Source organism: Chanodichthys erythropterus, chromosome 12 (genome assembly GCF_024489055.1).
Source record: "Chanodichthys erythropterus isolate Z2021 chromosome 12, ASM2448905v1, whole genome shotgun sequence".
NCBI lineage: Eukaryota > Metazoa > Chordata > Actinopteri > Cypriniformes > Xenocyprididae > Chanodichthys > Chanodichthys erythropterus.
In genome coordinates this window covers 17837165-17862089 of record NC_090232.1, presented here as the reverse complement: position 1 = coordinate 17862089, position 24925 = coordinate 17837165, and the positions used below count along the sequence as shown (strand labels likewise).

Sequence of the window (24925 nt, the reverse complement as noted above, 5' to 3'; positions counted from 1 at the left end):
GGCCTCGGCTGCCCGCCCAGCAGCCACCATAACCGTGCTTTCTCATACCCACACATTTTGATGTAAAATATATAGTATGAGAAAAAGCTTATTCCACAACCCCGACACCTCAGCGTGGAGGTCGGAAAAAACTGTAAACCTCTCGCGGGAGATTGAAGTTACGAGTCTTCAGATTCTCCTGTAGCCACGCTAACAACATCCAGAGCTCGAGAGCTGCCTGGGCATGCTGCACTCCCAAACAGACAACACACATTTCATGTGTATCACCTCCCGGGATAAAACGTGGGCAGGGATGAACACACTTCCTGAAATGTTGTTCGCTCACCATAATCACAATATAAGCAATATATTGGGACAGACAACAATATATACGTGCTTCACGACGACATCACGCAGAGGCGTTCCCATAGCGGCTAACGCAGCGCGAGTTCCCTTGAAAGGGAACTATTTAGTCAAGTAGCTTACTTAGCATAATCAGATGCAGCTTTATTTTTAGTAACAGTAATACAGAATTTTCTCCATCATACAATACATTTTAAAACTAATTTCATGCCATTTATCAACACAAGCCATCCAGCATTTAATATGATATTCTAAAATCGATCTAGCTTACTGCAGTGTGTTTCAAACAAGTGTCTCACAGCAGCCGCCGACCGAACGCACAGAGTAATGTTATAACATAATTTTCAGCACACATAAATGTATGTAATATGATAAACAGAGCTGCTATACCTCATATTCATGACCGGAAAAGCGGAAGCAGCGCTGGCGACTGTAATAAAAGTTCTGCTGCTTGCGGCGTATGTTGCGCAATCGCTCCAGTGGCTTCGTTCAGCTCCCACAACACTCAACCTGCTCTGCTTCATACTACAGTAACGTTAATAATCGCATCCATGAACATGATTTCTTTCCGAGTCCTATGCCAATTCTATTCCACCATCCGTTGAGGTGAAGACCACATATCCCAAGATTCCGCACTCAAACTTGGCGTCATCAAGCTATGCCTTTGTTTTGAATAGGCCTCTAGCGACCTCTAGCAGACATAAAATATTACATAGTGCACCTTTAAAGCTACTTGTACTGCAATTTATAATGAGACATACAGTAATGTCACATGCAACATGTTGTAATACAAAGTTCCAAATTCGTACTATAGAAAAATTCAATAAACAATAAACATTACATGTACATTTTTTAGTTTAGAGATTAGTAGGAAGTATATTAAATGTGCCAATGTTTAAGGGGGGAGTTTGGAAGTTCATAATTTCCTTTAATTTTCTCTATGTGGGGGAGGGATTTGATAAGTTAAAGTGTTAGTCCTTTTGGGTTTAAATCTAAGTCTTAAATCTTGAGTGCAACACAATGAATCTATAGACAACTGAGGAGCCTCAATTAGAATAACAAATACAAGCTGGGCTTCCCCTGTCACACACACACAATACACACTCGTCACACATACAATTACCCACTTACACACCACACACACAGCGAGAGAGACATTCAGAGGATTCTTTCTGCCTCTCTCACTTAATTTTCACACATACCCCCATCTTTCTCTCACAAACATACACCTTCACTCTTTTTTTTACTTTCTTCAAACTCTATAGGACAGAAAACAATAGGTAGTAAATAATCAAATTAAACGCATGTTTTAGCAGAGAACTGCTGGAAGCTTTCAGCCCCATTAGCTCCAGAAAAGAAGGAGAGGGAGAGGGGAGGAATGGACAGGGAGGGAAACGGGAATGGAGAGGAGTGGTGGGAGAGCAAGAGGAAGGAGAGCTGAACACTTGCCAGACCATCACATTTGGCCCAAATGAGGCATACACTAATGCTGCCTCTTCAGAGTATCTAAGAACTGTGTCTGTGTGTGAGAGAGAAAGATTCTTTGGCTACTGTCTGTATCAACTCATCAGACTTGCAGGCCACCCAACAGAAGCTCTCATCCTGCTTTAAATAGCTGTTTAACTTTGAGCGTGTGTGTATGTTTGCATGCAGTGAGTGTTGGTTTGTTCTAATCAAATCACTCTCAGTGTTTTAAATGGTTGAGTGTAGGCACTCATGTTTGAACATGTCTCTAATGAGCTCCTACTGTAATAGTTTTCACTTCCTCTTACAGTACATTGTCCATTTTAAAATGCCCTTATCATCAACCAAAACTGCACCTCCCTTCATACTGTTTAGAATCACATCAATCTTTTTTTTTTTTATTATTACAGTTGTAATTAATTCTGCAGAACAGTTTGCTCCACACTGCCTTTAGCATTTCCGCAGTAGTCAGCACTGTCCTGTTTTATTTTGAGTTAAACCCTCAAACCGTTTTGATTTACGAAAAACAGAAAATCCCAGTCATGGAGACCAGACTGAGCATTGAAATTATGCTAAGAGAAATATGATGTTAGGGTTAAGGATACCTGCAACTGGGGATTTTTTTCTTTTCTTTTCTTCTTCTTCTTTATACTTTTTTGTACACTTTTTTTTTTTTTTTATGTTAAAAACCAGCAGCTGTAACAAGCATTACAGGATGCCTTAGTGACCCCTTTTTTTCCACTTTTTTTTTTTTTTTTTATTACATTAATGTTAAAAAATCAACATCTTTGAGACATTAAAATCTGTTTCTCTTCTGAAACTGCAGTCAGTAATAAAATGAAAAATCACAATGTTACAAACCCAAAATACCATCAGAATACAAAATTGGCACATGACGATAAACACAAAGCATAAATTGATGCATAAACACTCCATTGTCCATAACTGAATACAAAAATAGATTCTAAATGAAAAATCCCCCCAAAAATTTGATTATTCATGCATTCATTTATTTCCCCATATTATAAGGCAATACATTTTACTTGTCAAAAATGTAATTTTGCCTTTTTTTTTTCCCTTTTCTTTTTACAGTAAAATAACATGTATTGTCTTTTAAATTACAATACAATTTTACAGTAGGCCTATATGGTGAGGTAACTTACAGCAGGTTTTTAGCTACTGTACTGTTGTTTTCCTCTGTTCAAATTACTGATATTTTTACAAACACTGAGTAAAGCAAATTTGTATAAAGTGGGATTACATGTAGGCTAATGGAGTATTGTTTTGCGGAGCTGCTTGTAGACTACATTGTTAATTTAAACAATAGGCCTACTACTAGCCTATATTGTTGTGATTATTATTATTAAACGAAGAAAATAATTAGTAATTAGAGACACCGTGCTAAAAATTCTAAGCATTTGTCACACTTTCCATGTAGCCTATTTATACTTGCCATACCATTAAAATTGCCAATCACTCTGAGCATCTCTCTCGCTCGCTCGCTCACTCTCTCTATGTTGGTGAGCTAAAGCGCAGAGAGCGGCAGCGGCACTATTCAGTCACTGCTGACAGTGGAGGGTCTCAGCGCTCCTCTCGGGATATTCTTCAGTTCGTCTTTTGAGCGCTTTTCCTGTCTCCAGTCCTGTCTCTCCTCCTGTCTCTAGACCTGTCTTCCCCCCGCGCTCCTTTAATCCGTGTCGCAGTGAGAGAAAGGGAGAAAGGAGAAGAGGGCGCGGAGAGAATAGCGAACCGGTCCCCGCATCATTCCAGATGGCTGCCTCTGAATCAGTGAATGAGATTGGGCGCTCGGGTTCAGAGCTGTAAGGAGCTGGTGTTCCGGAGAGAGGCGGCTCTGGTGTGACAGCTTCCCGCTCAGCTGTGCCTCAGGTTCGGCTCAAGGTAAGAAAGCTCGTTGGCAGGAGATGGCGAAAGTGCGGTTTATTTTGAGTTACGTTTAGTGTTGTAACTTTGTGCTGATTGGGGTGCTGAACATCTTTGTGTGCGTGTGTGTAAGATTTAGAGATATGCTGTGCTGGAATGTCACATTACCGGACCGGAGATGCTGTGCGTTTAATTTCGCTCGCGTTGTATTTAACGCCTTTAACGGTCTTTTATTTTAATACAATTTCTCTTGAGCAAAATCAGTTCTTAAAGCGTGATTGATAACGGTTTAGTTTGAAGAGCGACCGTTAATGCGCACCCATAACACATGCACATGTGCACGTTTGTCTCCATTGAATAGCCTATCTCTTGGGCTAGTTGAAAAGTATTTGAAAACATTTTCTAAAATAATTTTCTAGCTGACAAACACATCGTAAACAATAACACTCATACTGGTCTTTTTAGAATCCTTGCGTGTGTTGAGGTTAAATTTACTTAGGCTACTTCAGCATATGTTTGTTTGTTTCTAAATATTCGACTTTCATTTTCTCTTTTTGTTTTAGACTTTGCCTCAGGTTTTGACATAAAACTGTTAATCTTAAACAGAAACTGTAGCTTTTTTGTGTTTTTAATCAAAATGTACTATTAATGTAGTCTGTTAAACATGACAGGACTGAGAAAAGACATGTCTTGGGTATCCATATTTAGAATTATTAGTTTTAATGCAAGTTAAAATAGGCAAAATATGTAATCTCTGGCGATGTTTCCCTTTTTAAAGAATGCGCCGCCTCGCGGGGAAATACGCACACGCGCGCGCTCATTATATTAGTGAGGACATCTCGGACGCAGTGTTTTTTTTATAAGAAGGTGATGATATTTACTAAACGTAACCCTCATTCAAACTTGTTGACGTTAGATTTAAAACAAAATATGATTTGACCGATTTATTAGCCTTAAAAAATGGTGAGGACCACTTCAAATGTCTACACAACTAGGTTGTTTACCTGTAAAAGTATTAGCAAGTATTAGCTAAATCTGCATACACAGCGGGACTTTGCAACCCGCAGACTACACTAAACTTGTTGATTATTAAGTTTTCAGTAAACATAGAATAGTAAAATATTAATATACACATAGCCTACAAAAATAAGCACATGTTTTTGATATATAATGTCATGTAAATGCATGTCACAATCTAATCCACTCTCTAAGTAAACCTTTGCTTGAGTTATGATACAGAAATAGGAGCACTCTTTTGGTAATTTGTTTTTCTCTCCCTATGAAATTCATCCCTCGACTCACATTCCCACTTTCTTGAATTCCCCCGTGATGTTCCAGCGCAACGCTGTAATCTGTTATTTCAATCTTGTGTAATTCATGTTCCTTTAATTACATACTCCGATATCACACCGACCATGACATGCGCAGAGTCTTGCACACACACATAAACACAAGTGCACTTGTTGGATGTACTGCATTTGTAGTTTATGGGAAAATATCAAACCATCCTCATTGTATTTGTCCACTGTGTTAGGGTGTCTACAAGAAGAAAAAGAGAGCATACACTTTCCCTTTTTCTGCAGTAGCACCTTTCTGAAGACAAAATGTGGTCATGTAGATTACCTGATGTGTATGCAGTAAATGTGTGACACAGTCGATTCCTATTGGACAAATGATGAATTTCTCCCTTAGAGCCACCCTTAGGCTCCCACTGGCTCAGCCTCCAACTTCCTATTTATATACAGCCAATCACACACTCCTCACGGGAAGTGTTGGCCACAGCTGGTGAAGTGTTGATTGAAAACAACCTGAAGGCTGACGGCTGAATTGCCCCTCAAGAGCATCCATACACACCCCTGATGAACACTTCTGTAAGAGGAACACACACACCTCAGAGATGCTTAAAGTTGTACTAAAACATGAATTTGCTTGTCGTTTGTCATTTGTATCCTCTCCAGGTTTGTTGGGGGTCAGGAGAAATCTCAGAACATGGAGTGTTGCTAGTTGGGTGAAGGATTCATTTTGGGAACAGCTGGTGTCATAGTCTGAACGTTGGGCCTCATTATCAACCAAAAGCGGCCTGTCTTGGAAGTGAATTTGCCAGTTTTGTGAGATGGTCACATGACTGCAGCATGATTTTCGAAAAAGCCAATTTTCAGCTTTAGCCCGCCTCAGTGATCTATCAGAGACTCCCACCCACACACACTCCCACACATGTGCTCCGTTTGCCATGAATCTGGCCACCAAGCTGCGGAGGAATCTGAGGAGGCTGGTCATCCTCCTCGCCACCTTCTGTATGGTCAGCGTTTTAATCTCCGCCTACTACCTTTACACAGGCTCCACCCAAGAACTGGATCTCGCGGACCGCGCCATAGGTCCAGACTGTGCTGACCTCCGGGCCCTTCCGATCCGACTGTCAGAACCTCGGACGCCAAAACCAATCGATCCGTCACGTAAGGATCCGGTGGTGCTGGTATTTGTGGAGAGTCAGTATTCTCAACTGGGACAGGACATCATCGCCATTCTAGAATCCAACCAATTCCGTTACCACGCTGAAATTGCGCCGGGGAAGGGTGATATTCCACCTCTAACGCACAAAGGCCGTGGGCGCTATGCACTGGTCATCTACGAGAACCTTCTTAAGTATGTCGGGATGGATGCATGGAACCGCGACCTGCTGGATAAATACTGTGCCGAATACAGCGTTGGCGTCATTGCATTTCACCGTGCAAGTGAAAACTCCCAGCCTGCACTGCAGCTGAGGGGTTTCCCTCTGACATTGCGAACAAATGTTGCACTTCGAGACTGTTGCGTAAACCCACGCTCACCTTTGCTCTACATAACACGGGCAGAAGTGGATCGAGGGCATTTACCAGGAGAAGACTGGACTGTGTTCCAGTTCAATCACTCCACGTATGAACCAGTCCTATTGGCTAAAACTCGGCCCAGTGAGAGTGGGGCAGCCCAGATGATCCCAGGTCCCCAGGGTCTCCATGCTACCGTCGTGCAGGACTTGGGTCTGTACGATGGGGTGCAGCGTGTGCTGTTTGGACATGGACTGAGCTACTGGTTACACAGACTCATACTGGTGGATGCCATCGCTTATCTCACAGGCAGGAAGCTGTCCCGATCTCTGGAACGCTACATCCTGGTTGACATAGATGACATTTTCGTGGGGAAGAAAGGGACGAGAATGAATGTGAATGACGTGAAGGTAAGAGGTGGTTGAAGAATATGCGCGTGTTAATTTGAGTACATTTAAAATATAATAAAACAAATTAAAAAATGTAAAAATAGATATAAAATGATTATTTGTGCATTTAAATGGTGATAGGATGCATCACCAAGGACATTCAACATTTTACAAGCACATTTACCACAAGATTTTTTTTCCAATCTGTTCCAATTAATCACAAAAGACAGAAATTGAGCTGTAGCTGTGTGGGATTTTTGGATGCAGCATTTGGTGAAAATGGTAAAAAAAAACATTCACATTTAGTAAATCAGACGTGAACATCTGCGACTAAATATCAACCAAAAAGACTAAATATCAATTTGTCAATTTGGTTGATTTTTTAAGTCGCAGGTGTTCGCGACTGATATATTATGTGAATGTTTTTGTGAGGACAAGAAGGGGATGTTGTGTGTATGTGTCACTGAATTGGAGTGGGTGTTTGAGTTGGCCTCAGTCAGTATAAAGAGGCTATTTAGAGGGACAAGAGCAGTAAAATGGTGTTCATTCTCTCTTTCACATACTCATTCATAATCTCGTTCCCACGTTTGGCCCCTCTCTGAGGCTGTTCAACAGATTGAAGAGCCGCTCACGCTCTATTGTGAGATGACTTCATGACTTCCAGAGCTTTCAGTTTCAAGTGCAAGCACATGAGTGTGAATATGAATTAATGCGGACATTACGCAACAATTAGAAATGGATACAATAGGGGAGAGAGTCAAATATTTAAAGGAACAGTTCACGTATGAAAATTTTGTCATAATGTATTTATTTTTTTCTAAACGTATATGCTGTTATTTTTTTTTTGGATCTCAATGTAGAGTTTTTTGAAGGATCGTTACGCAGCTCTTGCCAAAGTTCAGAATAAACTGTCAAAGCACAGAAAACACCATAGAATTAGTGTGCTATTAGACTGCTATAGAACTTGTGTGCTATATTACAAATCTTTTGAAGCTATCTGATAGGCTTTTGTGAGGAACAGTCTAAAATGAAATGAAATTAATGAAAATTCACTCATCATTTACTCACCTTCGTGTTTACTTTATTCCTTCTTTGTAACACAAAAGTAGATAATTTAATGAATAGCCAGTTGGGTGAATTCAGTACAGTGGCACTACATTGTGACTCAATTTAACGCTTAACAAAGCACTAAGAGCGTCAGCAAAAAAGTAACTGCAGCTTCCTGATCATTTTCCAAAAGGTTTTAGTGAAAAACAACTCAATATTTAAAGGATTAGTTCACTTCTGAATGAAAATTCCCTCATAATTTACTCACCCCCATGTCATCCAAGATGTTCGTGTCTTTCTTTCTTCAGTCAAAAAGAAATTAAGGTTTTTGAGGAAAACATTCCAGGATTCTTCTCCATATAGTAGACTTCAGTGGGGTTCACCAGGTTGAAGGTCCAAATTGCAGTTTCAGTGCAGCTTCAAAGAACTCTACATGATCCCAGACGAGGACTAAGGGTCTTATCTAGTGAAACAATCTGTCATTTAAAAAAAAAAAAAAAAATTATATACTTCTTAACTACAAATGCTTGTCTTGCAGTGCTCTGCGATGCACCACACATTATGTTGAAAGGTCACGCGTGATGTAGGCGGAAATACCGCAGTAGGGTGAAAAACTTCATCTAATTTTCTCCTCCAACTTCAAAATCATCTGATATCGACGTTTGGCTTAATCTTTGCACGTTTGCTTTGTAGACACTGGATCACGCATGACCTTTGTAACGTGATTATGTCATTCGTGTGGATCGCAGAGCTAGTGCAAGACAAGCATTTGTGATTAAAAAGTATATTATTATTTTTTTTTTTTAGAAAATGACCGATCGTTTTCCATAAAAACATTAATTTCTTTTCAACTGAAGAAAGTCATGAACATCTTGGATGACTTCAAAAATCGATCAGATGAAGTGATAGGAATGTAAATCATGAGATAGGAAGTAAAGCTAACTTTGGATTTGGATGTGCCTTAATGCCTTCTTACCTTGGAATGTGTCCTCCGAAGGCAGAATTTTTCAGTTGAACAAATGCAGCCAAAGTAAAAATTTCCGCCACCTACTGGCTGAAGTGTGATTTGCCGAATGGCACCCAGGAGAGCAATGGAGGCCTCCGTGATTATACTGTAAAATTGTTTAAATGTTCCATTGTGCGAATTTACAACTTTTAATGATTTTTTTTTTTTTTTTGTCCTTTTTGAAACTTGATGCCTAGTGTTGTTCAATGGAAAGAGTTGCTAAAAAGTTCATCTAAATTCCACTTTCAAGGAAAACAGCATGAAGGTTTAGAATAAATTTTATATTCCCATCATTCAAAAATTCTGTGTGGTTTGCATGCCCTCTTTAATTGTTTTTAGTTACCCTTTCTTAACTAAAATGTCCTGTACTAAACGCATCTTTCATGATCATCTTCCAGTGACCTTTCTGATAATTTTATTGGAAACAGTTTCCATCCAGAAACTTTTGGTACTATTGTTAATTACTAATTAGGTATATGCATATTTAATAAGGGGAATTATAAAATAGGTACCTAACATTTAGACATCTTTTTCACAAACCTAAATCTGACTGGCTTCCATTATTTTAAAATATTGAACACTTTGGACACAGGAAGTGAGGCCACATTCTTTATGGTTGCTCCTTATGGGTCTTTTCCTACTATAAACAGTATAGTACCATTACCTAGCGTGGGTACACATTTAATTTCCGAATCTAATGTTCTCTGAGAAAGGTTAGTGGCTAAGCACGTGACTTCTCCCCAGATGTTGTTAGCTAAGAATGTGCACTGTCAAATTCTTCCCGATTGGTCTGAGCTAATTTAGACCTGGCAAATGAGCCAGCGGTAAGATGGAGATTCTGGAGGGGGTGCTCAGGGAGAGAATTAGAGCTAGTCGCTCTGGAGCATGGCTGGAAATGTCAGCGGAAAATTCCCGGAGGATTCTGGGGAAAAACATGGCGTGTAGTGATGGGGGAGAGAAGTGGGAAGGCTTTGATCCACCAGCCATTGTTTTTAGCCACTGTTACCATTGGTTATAGAGAAGAATCTGACTGTTTATGGCAGGCTGTTAGAATCCAGAACAGGTGCGTGTGTTTGTCCGTGTGTGAGGAAAGGCTGATACTAAGCCAGTGGAATGAAATGGCAGATAACAGCTAATCATCGGAAAACCCATGAGTCTCAACTGGTGGGTCGCGACCCAAAAATGGCACACAAGTCTGTTCTTAGGATCACAAGGCAAAAACAATGCTAAATACCAAAAATAAAATGCAACTAATCATATAATCACAGATTGTTAGGCTAAGGATGTTACAAGGGAGGAGAAAACATTCCCCATGTTTTTGCTGAGTATTGGTAGAAAACTGAAGCTTGGTAGAAAGTATCCGACATGTCCTGATTCTAGAAAAGCAGGTAAAAAAGATAAAAACAAAATACATTCCAGACTTTGTTAAATATGTGTTCACTTAAATTTAATATAAACATGGTTTTTGGACATCATTTGATCAGGGTCCTAAAGCAAAACCAGTCAAGAGCCACTGGTTTGTAAAATATCACCAAAATTCTTGTTCTCCATTAGATTACTTTAACAATTTTACAACAGTTACTTTTTGACTTTTGGAATAAATAGGCTCATGTCATATATTTGTTGAGAGTGTAAAGATGAGAGAGCGAAAACAAGAGGGAGAGCGAAACAAAAGGAACCCTGTGTGCTCTAGATATAGGTGTTGTAGATTAGAATGTCACTCTTAGTGACTGGTTGCCATATCTCCCATCAACCCATGGGGCAGGCTGAAAAAACAGGGGACACTAGTGATAAATGACTCGATGCACACTTGCACACACTCACAAACACAAATGGGATTTACCCTCACTTTATGTGTGTGTGTGTGTGTGTGTGGATTCCCCAAGCAGAGATTCTGCTGAAATTGCAGTTAAAGTGACCTTGTGTTGGTGGTTGTGTAACAGGACATTTAAGTACAGATGTGTGTATGTGGAACTTTGCATTTGTATGGTCGTGTGTGTAAGGCCATTGTGTGACAGCATGTGTAGTGACAGCATGTGTAGTACTGAACTCACCTAGCTTGAACTGCAGTATTTATGAAGTATTTATGAATTTCATTTTGTACACTTGGGCAATATATTGCAGTGATTTTTCTATTCATTTTGGCATGGAATTTTTAATATATGAACTAATCATATACACTACCATTCAAAAGGTCGGGGTCAGTAAGATTTTTAATGGTTTTGAAACAAGAATCTTACGCTTACAAAGGCTGAATTTATTTAATCAAATTAGAGTAAAAACAGTAATATTGTGAAATATCATTGCAATTTAAAATCATTGTTTTCTTTTTGAATGTGTTTTCAAAATGTAGTGTATTCCTATGATGGCAAAGTTGAATTACTACAATTTTCAGTGTCACATGATCCTTCAGAAATCATTCTAATATGCTGATTTAGTAACATTTATTTTTATTATCATTGTTGAAAACAGTTGTACTGCTTAACCGTGATACATTATTTCAGAATTCTTTGATAATTAGAAAGTTCAAAAGAAATGCATTTATTTGAAATAGATTTTTTTCTGTAGCATTGTAAATGTCTTTACTGTCCCTTTTATTTAATTTACTGAATCCTTGCTGAATAAATCGGCATTAAAAACAGAAGTTGTGATAGTCTCTTCTTACCTATTGTGATGTATATATCCAAGTTAAACAGCTTCTGGAAGAAGAAAAAATGTAGGGTGGGACTAAATTTGGTTAATCAGGAATTGATTGGTTGGTTGTGGTTTGCTTTTCCTGTGATCTCATGTGAGTGACAGGTTGTCCCACCCTCACGTGTCAGTAAACATGTCATCATCAGAGAAGAGATGTTGTTGCAAGAGGAAGGGGAAGTTATTTTGATGAAAGATTATGAGAGCACATGAATTAAAAAAAAAATAATGATGTGTACGAATGAATCATTTAAAATACTTGCAATATTGCAATATTCCATTAAAAAAAAGAATTGTCCATTTTGATTTCATTATGACTTTAAAAAAAATCTTACTGACCCCAATCTTTTGAACGGTAGTGTAAAGTACCACAAATAAAACAGATAACAGTGGCTATCAGCTGCTCATCTGCGCTTTGAGATTGACACTTCCTGTTTGCTTCAGTACGTTTAGGTGAATCAAACTATCCATTTCAATGAATAAATTCAGTAATTAATTAGCGTTATCACTCAAAAATGTTCACTGAAGTCACTGTGTAGCATTTTTAATGTATTAAAAAGTAATAGGAAAATGTTTCGTTACTATGCTTATGGTTGTGAAAAACCATGGAATGGCTTAATTATTTTTAACTGGATTTTGATTGTGTTTGACTTCTTGCATGAATTATTTTGAATCTAATTGGATACAAAGGCTGTTTGGTCGAAATTATGGTTTCTCTGAAACAAATCCTTCTTTTGCCATTTCAAAGCAAATGCATAAATATCGAGATGTAACTGCTATATCTCGTAGCCCTAGTACACTTACAGCAGGTCACTGTATATGTGTGTGTGGTGAGTATGATTCTTGGCTTTGAAGCAGCATATAGATGAGGATTAAAGACAAAGCTGCCACTTCTTCAGCTGCACACTGACTTCAACATGTACTGTAAGACAGAATCACAGTGAACAGATTCACAATATCAAAGCTATACCTGCACACATTCAGCCAGAGACAGAGAGCAGAATCAAAGTGACTCCTGAAGCCTCCCTCACACACACTCACACACAAATATGGGTTAGAAAACAGGGGAAATGAGAAAGAAGAGCAGTACAGCCACTCATTTCCGTTCCAGATACTTCTTAAGTGAGATAAAGTGATTTAAAGAGATCTGATAAACATAAATACATGATGGTGTCAAGAAGGTCAACAAGCAAAAAGATGGTCAAAATAGAACAAACATATTGAAATTGAAAGGATTTAGACTTTTACATAGATTTTTTTACAAGAGCTTCTGAGGTCCACAGGACTTATATAGAAATGTATTTACAGAATATTCCTTGTGAATTCCCATTTATTATCCTTTTTTTTGTTGTGAAAACCAGAGTAGTTTAAAGTGGAATTGGAATGGTCTTGTGTATCAAGACCTTTGACTGAACGCCATAATGTCTGGTCCACAGTGCAGCTGCATCTGACCAGGAAACAGCCACTTAGATTGGAAGAGACCTTTTGTCTGACATGTGAACCAACTGCCATTTTGTTTTTTGTTTTATTTGCTCTATAGGAGCAGATTTTTCTGATGTGCATCAATCTCTACAAACTGTTGAAAACCATATATAGAAAAGTAGCAGAAAATATGTATGGACTTTGCACAGTCATCTCAAATTCTGCCCTCAAGTGCTCATTGTATCAACCAGTTCCTTGTTAACATGACTTTGCTTCCCTGAGGACTGATAAACCACACTGTGAGCCTTTACGTCCGGAAGTTGTCAGATTAGAGCTTGCCAGATTGAGCAAGTGCTTTCCAGTTTTGTGTGCAATATGCATCAGAATGTGGGCGGTTCAGGCTGTTTGTGAATAAGACTAGCTTAAATGTAGAACTAACTGTTTTTTGGATAGCCTTGCAGACAGCGCTCCAAGATGTTCGAGTACCTGTTTGTTGTCCTTTCCAATCCCATCCCCCTCTCTTTCCTGTCTAATCTAAATAAATGCAAAAAAAAAAAAAAAAAAGAAAGAAGTGCCAGACCAACTTGGACAACCACCTGCTCCTTAGACTGTATTTCTGGCCAAGTCCCAAGTTCTGTGGCACTTTCTTGTGTAGTTTGATAGGTAAACAGACTGCTTATCTGGAAAAGCTGCAGGTCAGAGATTTTGTAATTTGTGGACCTCGTCATTGCTTGATTGTGTAGTATGTGCTCTGCAATGCTAACAAGATGACCGATTTAAAGAATGCTGTATAATGTGAACACTGCAAGGATTTTGGTAGTTTGAAAGTCACGTGAACCTGACACTTTTAGAGCAGATTGAAACTGAAGCATCAGTACGGTGTTAAATCTGAGATTCAGGAGGTCAAACACAGAACAACCAGAGAAAAACTCACACACCAGACCTATTTTCAGAAAGTATTGATCCAATGATATTTCTGCTCTGAGTAAGATGGAGCTGGTGTATGTGTTTCCGTTAAAGGCCTACGTAGGTTGCTAAGCAGCTGTCTTCATTTTCAGCCGCACACTTACATCAACAACACGCTAACATGTGTGTCCTCTCACACTTGACACATTATGAGGTTTGTTGGGGAAGCTACATGCCAAGAAACAAGCTACGCATTATTTAAAGTAAAGACAAGCTACTCTTAAGAAAAATAGTTAATAAATAACAAAATGTATCTAACTACATTAAAGATAAGGTAACATTATCTTTTAAATTATATAATTATCAGATATGATTCAGTTTAAAATAGCCAAATTTACTAAGGAAAAACAAACAAAGGATATCAGTTAGGGCATCATTCTTAGTATATGCATACATTAACATTAAACTAATAAAGCAAAAAAAAAAATAAAAAAAAAATTATATAACATAGTAAATATGTATGTATGTAGTGTATTATATAAAAATATAGCATAATAACGGTGTTAAATTAATTATTTTATTTTGCTAGAGAAAGATTGTGTAAAATTCCAATTTAATCAGTAAATGTATTTTTTTTACCACTTCATTAAAATGAAAGTCTGAAAGAAGCAGACTTACTAATGAATCATATTTGTCTGATAAAGAAATATTCTAGAGTGCATTTGTGGGGAAAATAATAAAAAGGACTAAAAATAATTCTCAATTTTGATGAAACATTATCTATGTTAGCCGGCTGACATATTTATATCAGCAGAATTTGTAGGAACAATGTAAATTCATGGCAAAAAGAAATTTTAAAAGTTTGCAAGGCATAAAAACTTATGTATATGATCACAGCTCTGGCACAACAGAGTAGGTTATAGTTTGGTTAAATAAAGTTGTGCTATTTTAATAAGATGCCAGTGTAAATATACATGGATAGAAAGATAGACAGAAAGAGGGTGGTAAGAAGGAGGGGAAACAGAAAGCCGTGTTGCTGTGACAACAATATGTTTGGCATTTGTGTGGGATTATTTCTTTTTGCCATCCTTACTTTTCTCTCCACCTTTATTTTTGTCCTCTTATCCCTCTTATTCCCCCCTCTGCTGTTTTCATATAAATACAAATCTACAAACGTTAGCATTTGCCCCTGTTTTCACTCTGCATAAAAGAAAAAACCATGGCTTATCTATGCAGGCTCATCCTCTCTGCATCTGTATCATGGTTTATGCTCGTTCTAACCCAGATCTTACCCAAAAAAGAGCTGGGAGGTGCTTTGAACATTTTGGGCAGGTGTGTTGACGTCAGGTTTGTAGCGATGCTCTGTGTCAGCAAGTTCACATGAAAACATACACATAATAATGCATAGCTGCCATTTCCTGCTTCTCAGTTCAGGTGGAGTGTTTTTGGTTGCAGCTATAGATCTCTGATTCCTGAAGAAAAGTTAAGAAAATTTGCACACCTACATCTGTAAACACAACATAATAGTAATGAAGTTGCATGATTATTGTAGGCTAAAAAGTATAAAATGTTGAAACGTTGTGAAGGATATCACACATTGACATTTGGTCAGTCCAGACAAGTCTTTCTCAAGTAGTTGATAGTTTTTTCACATGTAACCCTTATAATGCATGAAACGCACATACTAGATCTGCTGTTTTCCATAAGAACATGCATGTAATCACTTGCTGTTTAGTTTATTGTGGCATCTAAAAAGGGTTTATTTAAAAAAAAAAAATTCTTGTGTCTTTGCATGTTAAAGGGGACCCATTAAACCTCTTTTCACATGATGTAATATAAGTCTCTAGTATCCCCTGAATGTGTTTGTGAAGTTTCCACTCAAAATACCCCATACCATTTATACAATACCATTTTTGTGTGTGTCCCTTTAAATACAAATGAGCTGCTGCTCCCAGCCCCCTTTCCAGAAGAGGGCGGAGCTTTAACAGTTCGCACTTCGGATACTCAAAAACAACAAGCTGGAGAATCTCACGCAGCCAAAATTATGATATTAAGTAACAGTGTTCAGCCTTACATTGTTCAAATGGGAGAGTCTGACACTATTGGAGAGACTCGGGAAGAAGTAACTACTTTTAGAATGCAACTGGACATTTCTGAACATTTAGTGGATACATTTATGTAGTTGCTGTGGAGCTGATTCAACTCATCTACTAGCATGTGCCATCATGTCAATCTTTTGGGCAAATCCAGCATTGAACTGACCCTCATTTGTGAAGCAATCTGGCGTGAAATGATTTGTGCAAATGTATCACACTTTACCGACTTTCTTCGGCACATTTTCTTCATAATTGAAATTCAACCACAGTGTCCTCAGTGGCTCAGATGCAGAAAGTCTATGGAGTCTTATGGTCATTTGTACATCCAATAACAGAACATTTGTAATGTTTTTTGCAGCAGAGTTTGTATATCTCCAGCTGCTACAGCGAGAGCAGATCATCACCAGTCATGGGCGGGGTTTCCCTACAGGGGAGAGGGAAGTGGGGGTGCTGCAGCGCAAATTTTTGTTCAGTTACATTTATTCATTTTTTATCATTTAATAATTTGTTTGTAATAAACATTTTAAATGGGCTATAAAAATGTTGGAGTTTTTGTTCAGCGCTGAATGTTTTGCATGTTAGCAAATCCTCTGATTAAAACAAAGTCTAGACATTATTATTCATTGTGCAGTCATTGAAGCATTGTGAGGTCGCGTCAAACTTTCATCTTTTTAGTGATTATAATGGAAGCGTTTGTTGTGCGCATTCTGCCATGCCAAATCATGCACGCAGCACTGCCTATGCTTGCTTTTATGTTTCTGAATATTGTTGATACTTAAATAACAAATATTATATAATGTATCAATGTTTATGCTGGGATATGTAGGTTGTGGCTAGGCGACACACAACTTAAAAGCGGAGCATGGAAATCTCATGGATGTACTGGGAAAAAAAAAAACTTTTTATACTTTTTATTTGTTTAAACGCTTAGGCTAATGTATTTCCCATGTGCAGTCAAATGACCTGGTGTATGGGCTACGCAGCATTCTCAGTGATTTTCTTTTCTTTTTTTTTCAGCGATATGCTTGTTGTTTCCTGGTTGTCCATTTTCCTGGTTGTTTTCTTAATTGTTTTTTTTCATAAAGCCCCCACCCGCACACACAGCACCCCCAACCTTCCCCGCCCCTGTTCCCATACTCTTACGTAAGAGTAGGGGAAAATCTGGAACTGCGTGTTTGGAGAGATTGTTTATGATTTATGGTGATTATTAAAAAAGAAGTGGGTGGATTTTTACCATTATAGGCTGGTTGTTTACACACTGTGGACACCCATCTGTGTTCAAACACCTCATTAAAGTTAATTTTGCTTAATAAGTCTCATTTAAACAAAAACCATACAACCAGACTAACTAGACTTAATGACTTATGTCATCTTGGGCATCAAGTGAGCTAATTATGTCAATTGTGCTTGTTTTTTGCATGATATCCAGGAATAGTGCTATTGCTGAGAATAAGTCTTTACTGATGTAGATTAGTGGGCATGTATATGTGCATGCTCTTTTTTTCTTATGGCCTCAGGAATAAGCAATGATTTCATGTCCAATAAATATTACATGTGGAGCCTTTCCTGGTTCCCCTGGCGCACACACACACATGTACACATATGCACACAGTCTGCCTTTGAAAAGCAGATTTGATCCACAACAGACTGTGTTGAGCTTTTTGGCTTTAGAAAGTCATTAAACACAGACCTAACATCAACTAACTGAGCTAAACCAGATAGATAGATAGATGGAACAATGGAACCACTTGGGAGAGAACTGTCAGGAGACTTATTTCTCAGCACAAAAGAGGACAGTGCTACAAGAGGATTACTAAATCATTGTTTTAAGTGTGAAACAATGGACTTGTGACAAGGCTCCTGAAATAATCAGGCCTTCATTTTAATCTTTCATTTATTGATGAGGGATTTTTTTTGCTAGACAAAGAGCAGGAGAAATACCAAGCGAGTGTCTCAGAGCCAGCAAAAGCTATGAAAAGAGTGACTATTTATCTCACAGAGTAAGATGCAGCCTGCAGAAATGACATACATGGTTGTTGTTTTCACTGGAAGTACCTACTGTAGCCAAAGCACAATAAAGTCAGTTAGCCATATCCAAAGCCCATATTTACAAAATATAGATTCTGGGAATCAATACTCTGGTCTCGTGAGACTAAATTAATCCAAAATGTTATGGTGTTGCTAGAGGAGGAGTGCAGTGAGAAGTGCCTGGTTCCCACAGTAAAGTTCAGTGGTAGTAAAGCTCTTATATAGGGATGTATGAGGGCTGAAGGTGTGAGGGAGTTGTGCTTTATCAATGCTGTCATGAATTCCCACACCACTGTGTAATTTAATACACAAACTTGAAACAGAAGATGTTACCCTTTCCTTATTCCCTGCATTGTTGGGCATTTTTCAACATGACAATGAGGATATGCATTCTCCCAAGGTGAAAAAAACTTCTGTGGACATGTATCGCACTCAGTTTTAACACTCTTGAGCACCTGTGGGGGATTCTGTAGAGGCATTTAAGGAGCTCATCATCCAGGAGTTAAACAGGACAGATGTGACAATTTGTCATGAACTTGTACACTCTGTGCCAAGAAGGGTCAGAGCAGTATATTCAAAATTATGGAGGGCATACTAAGTACTAGACTATTATACATTTGTGTAATTAAATCTAGGGTTATTAATGAGATATATTTCTCTGTTTTTATTATGTATATGTTTAATACTTTTTAGCTTTGCCATCTTTCCATGAATTGTATTAGTGATCATAAAGAAAATACATCTTTTGTATTTGTTCAGAGGGGCTGTACTCATTTATGCTGTGCACTGTAGATAGATTAGTATGTAAGAAACGTCTCGGTTACAAAGGTAACCCTCGTTCCCTGAAGGAGGGAACGGAGACGTACGTCGGACAGACCGACGAATAGGAATCTCGCTAGAGAGGCCAATCTACTTCGAGTGTAACTAAACGAGCCAATGCACATTGGCATGCAATCATATGCATCAGCTGCTCGCCTCGCAGCGCGGGTATATAATGAGCAGCAGGTGCGTTGCATCTTCAGGTTTTCGCTGAGGAGCCGAACCGGATAGGCGGCAGCATCAGCGGGGTACAGCGACTGTGGCGACGGGACGTACGTCTCCGTTCCCTCCTTCAGGGAACGAGGGTTACCTTTGTAACCGAGACGTTCCCATTCAGTCGGTCACGTTCGACGTACGTCGGACAGACCGACGAATAGGAATCCCTACCAAAGCGCCACAGGAGCTGCCCCCTTCCAGCGCTCTGTTGCAAGCCACCTGAACCCCCTTGCCCGAGGATGGTGGGACAGGGCTAACACAGAGAGAGTCGATCACTGCTGTTCCCCAAAACCCATTCAGTGAGACTATTGGATAACGCTGGGGAAAGCGTACCCTTCGCTGGGAAAGGAACGCTGCGGAAGCCACATCCTTCCCCGAAGGAGTTATGTGGAGAAGTACATATGGACTAACCCTGTAGGGCTGTGCTACATATGGAAGAGCTGGGGTGACTCCAACCCGATGAAGGGTAGGTTCTCCCAGAGGGAAAGACACGGGCTTCGTTTAGGAGCAACCATGGAACCAACCATATGGGATCCCCGTAGGGTCACACATATGGAACCCAGCCTAAACCCGGTTCTCAAGGATACAACGGAGTATAGGCCTGGCGCCAGACGCTCCGCCACGTCGGCTGCCGAAGGGATATCGGAGGACTCGACAGGGTCTGCCTTGTAGGGACTCTCTGGAGAAAAGAAGCGCATGTAGCGCAGCAAGCCGACACTAAGCCGGGGCCTCTCCGTGCCTCTGACCTGTGGCGAGAACATGGGAGGAGACCGGCTCGACACGAAGGCTATAGTATCTAGCGAACGTGTTGTGTCGCCCAGCCCGCAGCTCTACAAATGTCTGTCAGCGAGGCGCCACGAGCCAGCGCCCAGGAGGATGCGACACCTCTCGTGGAGTGAGCATGCAACCTGAGCGGGCAGGGCACACCCTGAGCTTGGAAAGCCAGGGCGATGCCATCCACTATCCAGTGGGCCATCCTCTGCTTGGAGACAGCCTTTCCCTTCTGCTGGCCTCCATAACAGACAAGAGCTGGTCTGAGGTCCTGAGGCTTTAGGTTCTGTCTATGTACAGTCGCAAAGCGCGGACTGGACAGAGTAAAGCCAGGGCTGGGTCTGCCTCCTCCGAGGGCAGCGCTTGCAGGCTCACCACCTGGTCCCGTAGGAGAGGTAGGAACCTTGGGCACATAGCCAGGCCGGGGTCTTAGTACCACGTGGCTATCACCCGGCCCGAACTCCAGGCACGATTCGTCGACCGAAAATGACTGCAGGTCCCCTACCCTCTTGATGGAGGCCAATGCCACCAGCAGCAAAGTCTTCATAGACAGAATCTTTAAGTCTGCTGACAGCAAAGGCTCAAAGGGAGCAATCTGAAGTGCTCTCAGCACCAGAGTGAGGTCCCAAGAGGGTATGGAGAGGGGACGAGAAGGATTTAACCGTCTCGCCCCCCTAAGGAACCTGATGACCAGGTCGTGCTGACCAACAGATTTGCCATCTAAGTGGTCGTGGTAAGCGGATATAGCAGCAGTATGGACTTTTGAGGGTGGAGGGGGGACAGCCTACGCTCCAACCCTACTGCAAGAAGGAAAGCACGACTCTGATCGAGCATCTTCGGGGGTCTTCCCGGCGAGAAGAGCACCACTCGACGAACAGGTTCCACTTTGGAGGCGTAAGCACGTCTCGTAGACAGTGCACGTGCCGAAGTGATGGTGTTAAGTACCTCAGGGGGTAAGTCACCTAGAACCTCCGCATCCCGTCCAAGGGACCAGACATGGAGTTTCCAGAGGTCTGGACGCGGGTGCCAAAGAGTGCCCCGTCTCTGAGAAAGAAGGTCTTTCCTCAGAGGGATGGGCCAGGGAGGGGCTGTCGCGAGGAGTGAGAGTTCTGGGAACCAGGTCCGGTTGGGCCAGTAAGGCGCAACTAACAAGACCTGCTCCTCGTCCTCCCTGACTTTGCACAGGGTCTGTGCAAGTAGGCTCACTGGGGGAAACGCATATTTGCGCAGGCCCCGGGGCCAGCTGTGAGCCAGTGCATCTGTCCCGAGTGTCCCCTCGGTCAGAGAGTAAAACAACTGGCAGTGGGAGGTTTCTGGTGAGGCAAACAGGTCTACCTGAGCCTTTCCGAATTCTCTCCAGATCAGCTGAACCACCTGGGGGTGGAGTCGCCACTCTCCTGGCAGCGCAGCTCGTGATAGCTCGTCGGCCACACGGTTGAGCACACCGGAGACATGAATGGCGCGAAGCGACCTCAGATGCTTCCGACTCCACAGGAGGAGATGGCGGGCGAGTTGTGACATGCGACGGGAGCGTAGACCACCTTGACGGTTGATGTACGCAACGGTCGCAGTGTTGTCCATACGGACCAGTACATGCTTGCCCTGAAGCAGGCCTTTGAGGCGGCTCAGAGCAAGGCGTACTGCCAGCAACTCGAGGCAATTGATGTGCCAATGCAGATGGGGTCCCGTCCAAACCCCTGAGACTGCATGCCCGTATTACGTGGCACCCCAGCCGGTGGCAGAAGCATCTGTGAACACCACAGCATGCCGGGACACCTGTTCTAGGGGCACTCCTGCCCGAAGAAACAAGGGGTCCGACCACGGACTGAAGGTTCGGCGGCACTCCTGAGTGATTGGCACCCGGAATGTGCCGCGCTGCCACGCCCATCTCGGGACTCGGCCGTGAAGCCAGTGCTGAAGCGGTCTCATATGAAGCAGACCGAGCGGTGTTACAGCCGCAGCAGCCGCCATATGCCCCAGGAGCCTCTGAAAGAACTTCAGTGGGACCGCTGTCCTGCCATTGAATGTATTCAGGCAGTTCAACACTGACCAAGCACGTTCCTCTGTGAGGCGTGCTATCTGCTCGACCGAATCCAACTCCATACCGAGAAAAGAGATCCTCTGCACCGGGGCGAGTTTGCTCTTTTCCCAGTTGACCTGAAGCCCCAACTGGCTGAGGTGTCTGAGCACCAAATCCCTGAGTTTGCACAACTGATCCCGGGACTGTGCTAGAATGAGCCAGTCGTCGAGATAGTTGAGAATGCGAACACCCCGTTCTCTCATGGGAACAAGGGCTCCCTCCACGACTTTCGTGAAGACGCGGGGAGACAGGGCCAGCCCGAAGGGTAGGACTCTGTACTGATATGCTCGACCTTCGAACGCGAATCTCAGGAATGGCCTGTGTCGCCGAAGAATTGAAACATGGAAGTACGCGTCCTTCAGGTCAATCGCTGCAAACCAATCTCGGGGACGGATGCACTCGAAAAATGCGTTTCTGCGTGAGCATTTTGAATGGTAGCTTGTGGAGGCTCCGATTCAAAACTCGCAGGTCCAAGATCGGTCGTAACCCGCCGCTTTTCCTGGGTACAATGAAGTAGGGGCTGTAGAACCCCGACCTCAAATCGGCTGGAGGGACCGGCTCTATCGCGTCCTTCGCCAGTAGGACTGCGATCTCCGCACGCAGGACAGGGGCATCGGCATCTTTCACTGTAGTGAAGAGGACGTCCCTGAACTTGGGGGGGGAGCCGGGCGAACTGAATCGCAAAGCCGACCCTGATGGTCCGAAGGAGCCAGCGAGACGGACTGGGGAGCGCTAACCCGGCTCGCAGAGACCGTACAAGCAGGACCAAAGGGACCACCGGTGTACCCGCAGCAGGGCAGCGAGGTGGAACACAGGGACGCGGCTCGGGGGGCTCTCTTTGTGAGGCGGCCCGAAGCGGCGTCACAGTGTGCTAGGCAACACTTACCTGGCTCCACGGATGGACAGAGGGAGCAGTCGAGGCTTTGGCTGCCCGCTGCTCGCTGCTGTCCGCTGGCGACAGAAGAGGGGGATGAGAGTGGTGAGGTTTTTCTCCTCCCACTGCTCTCCAAACCCTCTTCAGACCTGGAAATGGAGGAACTGCTCTTTAAAATTTGGGTACCGCTGCCTCTTGGGTCAGTGGCGGAACAGAAACAAACCCAATAAAGGATTTACCACCTGGCCCTCCTCCAGGGGTGGAAGAGCAGCCCCACCCATCTCTGGGTCGCCCGTCTCAGGGGTGATTCTCACCAACCAGTTAAACAGCTGCAGAGACGGGAGGCGTCATCTCCCCGCAATGGACACAGCAGAGCCTGCTGGGCCGGAGTTTCTTGCAGGGGACGACACCCTTGGCGACGAGCAGACTGAGGGGCGGCCCAAGAGGAACTCAATGGTTTGTCATGGGAAGCTCCCCTATCCGCTACTAACTGAGGAGAACCGCTGGGCTCAGTCCTCGACAGTGTCACCGAAAGGCCACCTCGTAAGATGGGAGCATTGAGAAAGCATTTAGCTTGACAACCTCTCACACCTCACAAGGTAAGCCAGGGGGCACTTCTGGACCACGGAGGTGGACATCGTCTGGCTGAGGGCCTGCGCCGTGACTTTGATCACGGTTAGTCAACAAGCGCAGCTCAACCCCAGCACAGAACTACCCTCATGCAAAAAGAGTGCCTTGGCCTCACATGCAGGGTGGGTGTGGTCTGTGTACAGCCACCCCATCCAAGAGGGTAGTGAGAGAGGAAAACTTATGCAGATTGGCACCTTTGGCATTCCATATTTATGGCACCAATATACCCCCATACTGCCAAGTTTTCCATGCACATCTGGAAGACCCAGGAAAGCATGGCTGTAAACTCTGAATCTGAGTCAGCATAAGCACACACCATTACAGTGGGCAGCGTCACCCTCATTTCCAGAGCATAACAGCACTCTCTCCGATGCTGCAATCGACGTCTGTCCCTCAGCTGGAGCTCTGAATGAAATGCTAGGTTCCCCCATGAAAAGGACCAGCAATCCAATCCAGAAACTGCACAGCTTGCAATGCGCTAGAGAGGGAGAGGGCCCTAGGGGGTTGGTTCCCCGAAGGAACCCCTCAACCTCATGTCACCCAAGCCATATCAGCAAAGTAGACCTCTTCTGGTGCACCAGAGAGGGCGCTACAATGGAGATTACGCAAGGGAACCGCGCATCTAGAGCGCCGAGCGAGCGCTGGGTTGCCGTGACAACCCGCGCTGCAGCCCGGCAGCTCGACGGCACACGACACGCAGAGGAGCGAGAGGTTTGCTCTCGCTGATCTCCGCGGTCTCCCAGAGTGTCGGGCAGAGCCGCGGCTGTGCTTTTACACACAAGCGGCAGCTGGCCAACAACAGAGGGGACTCAAGCTTCCCGGAGAAAGAAGAGTCACGACCGGCGTGTCGACGTGATCATGTTCTCATATGAAAACATGAACACCCACGAACATCATTTCAGCACGCGCCCAGACATGCGAAACGGTGATCGTGGCCGTCAGTGAGGACAGGAACGATCGCATCCAGAAACACAAGTAGGATGTCGTCTTTAAAAAGACGCGAATCTACTTGTGTAAGCTCTTTCAGGGACTTTACTCTTTAGAAGTGCTGAAGCACGCAGGGGAACGGCCACCGCAACACAGACAGGGATTGTGTGCAGCCTGTCATGTGCTTTCTCTCTCTTTGAAGGCGCTCACTCTTACCAGCCGTAAAAACGGCTTTTCAGCGCTCAAAAGCGCACCGTACCGGCCGTGAGAACAGCCTTCTGACGCTGTCAAACAGCTATTTGCTCAAAAACGGCAAACGAAACAGAAAAAGAGAGGACGTCGACCCCGCTGCTGTGCTGTTCGCCTCCGCACTCGGAAAAAGAGAAGTTCAACCAAAAGCTTGACTCGTCTTCTAGCAGACACTCGCTTGCAGAGAACAGGAACAACACCGTTCGGCTCCGAAGCGAAAAGCTGAAGATGCAACGCACCTGCTGCTCATTATATACCCGCGCTGCGAGGCGAGCAGCTGATG

The 24925-nt window shown here is 42.7% G+C and overlaps 1 protein-coding gene across 2 annotated transcripts in view; it reads left to right on the top strand.

Annotated features, from left to right (window-relative positions):
* Positions 1–3378: 3378 nt before the first annotated feature.
* Positions 3379–24925, top strand: part of ndst3 (N-deacetylase/N-sulfotransferase (heparan glucosaminyl) 3) — an 84184-nt gene continuing 62637 nt past the window's right edge. For both annotated transcript variants that reach the window (XM_067403015.1, XM_067403014.1), the window contains exons 1-2: positions 3379–3705; positions 5646–6901. In XM_067403015.1, the coding sequence (XP_067259116.1) occupies positions 5918–6901 (984 nt within the window). In that variant the 5' untranslated portion in view covers positions 3379–3705; positions 5646–5917. The remainder of the gene's footprint in view (positions 3706–5645; positions 6902–24925) is intronic.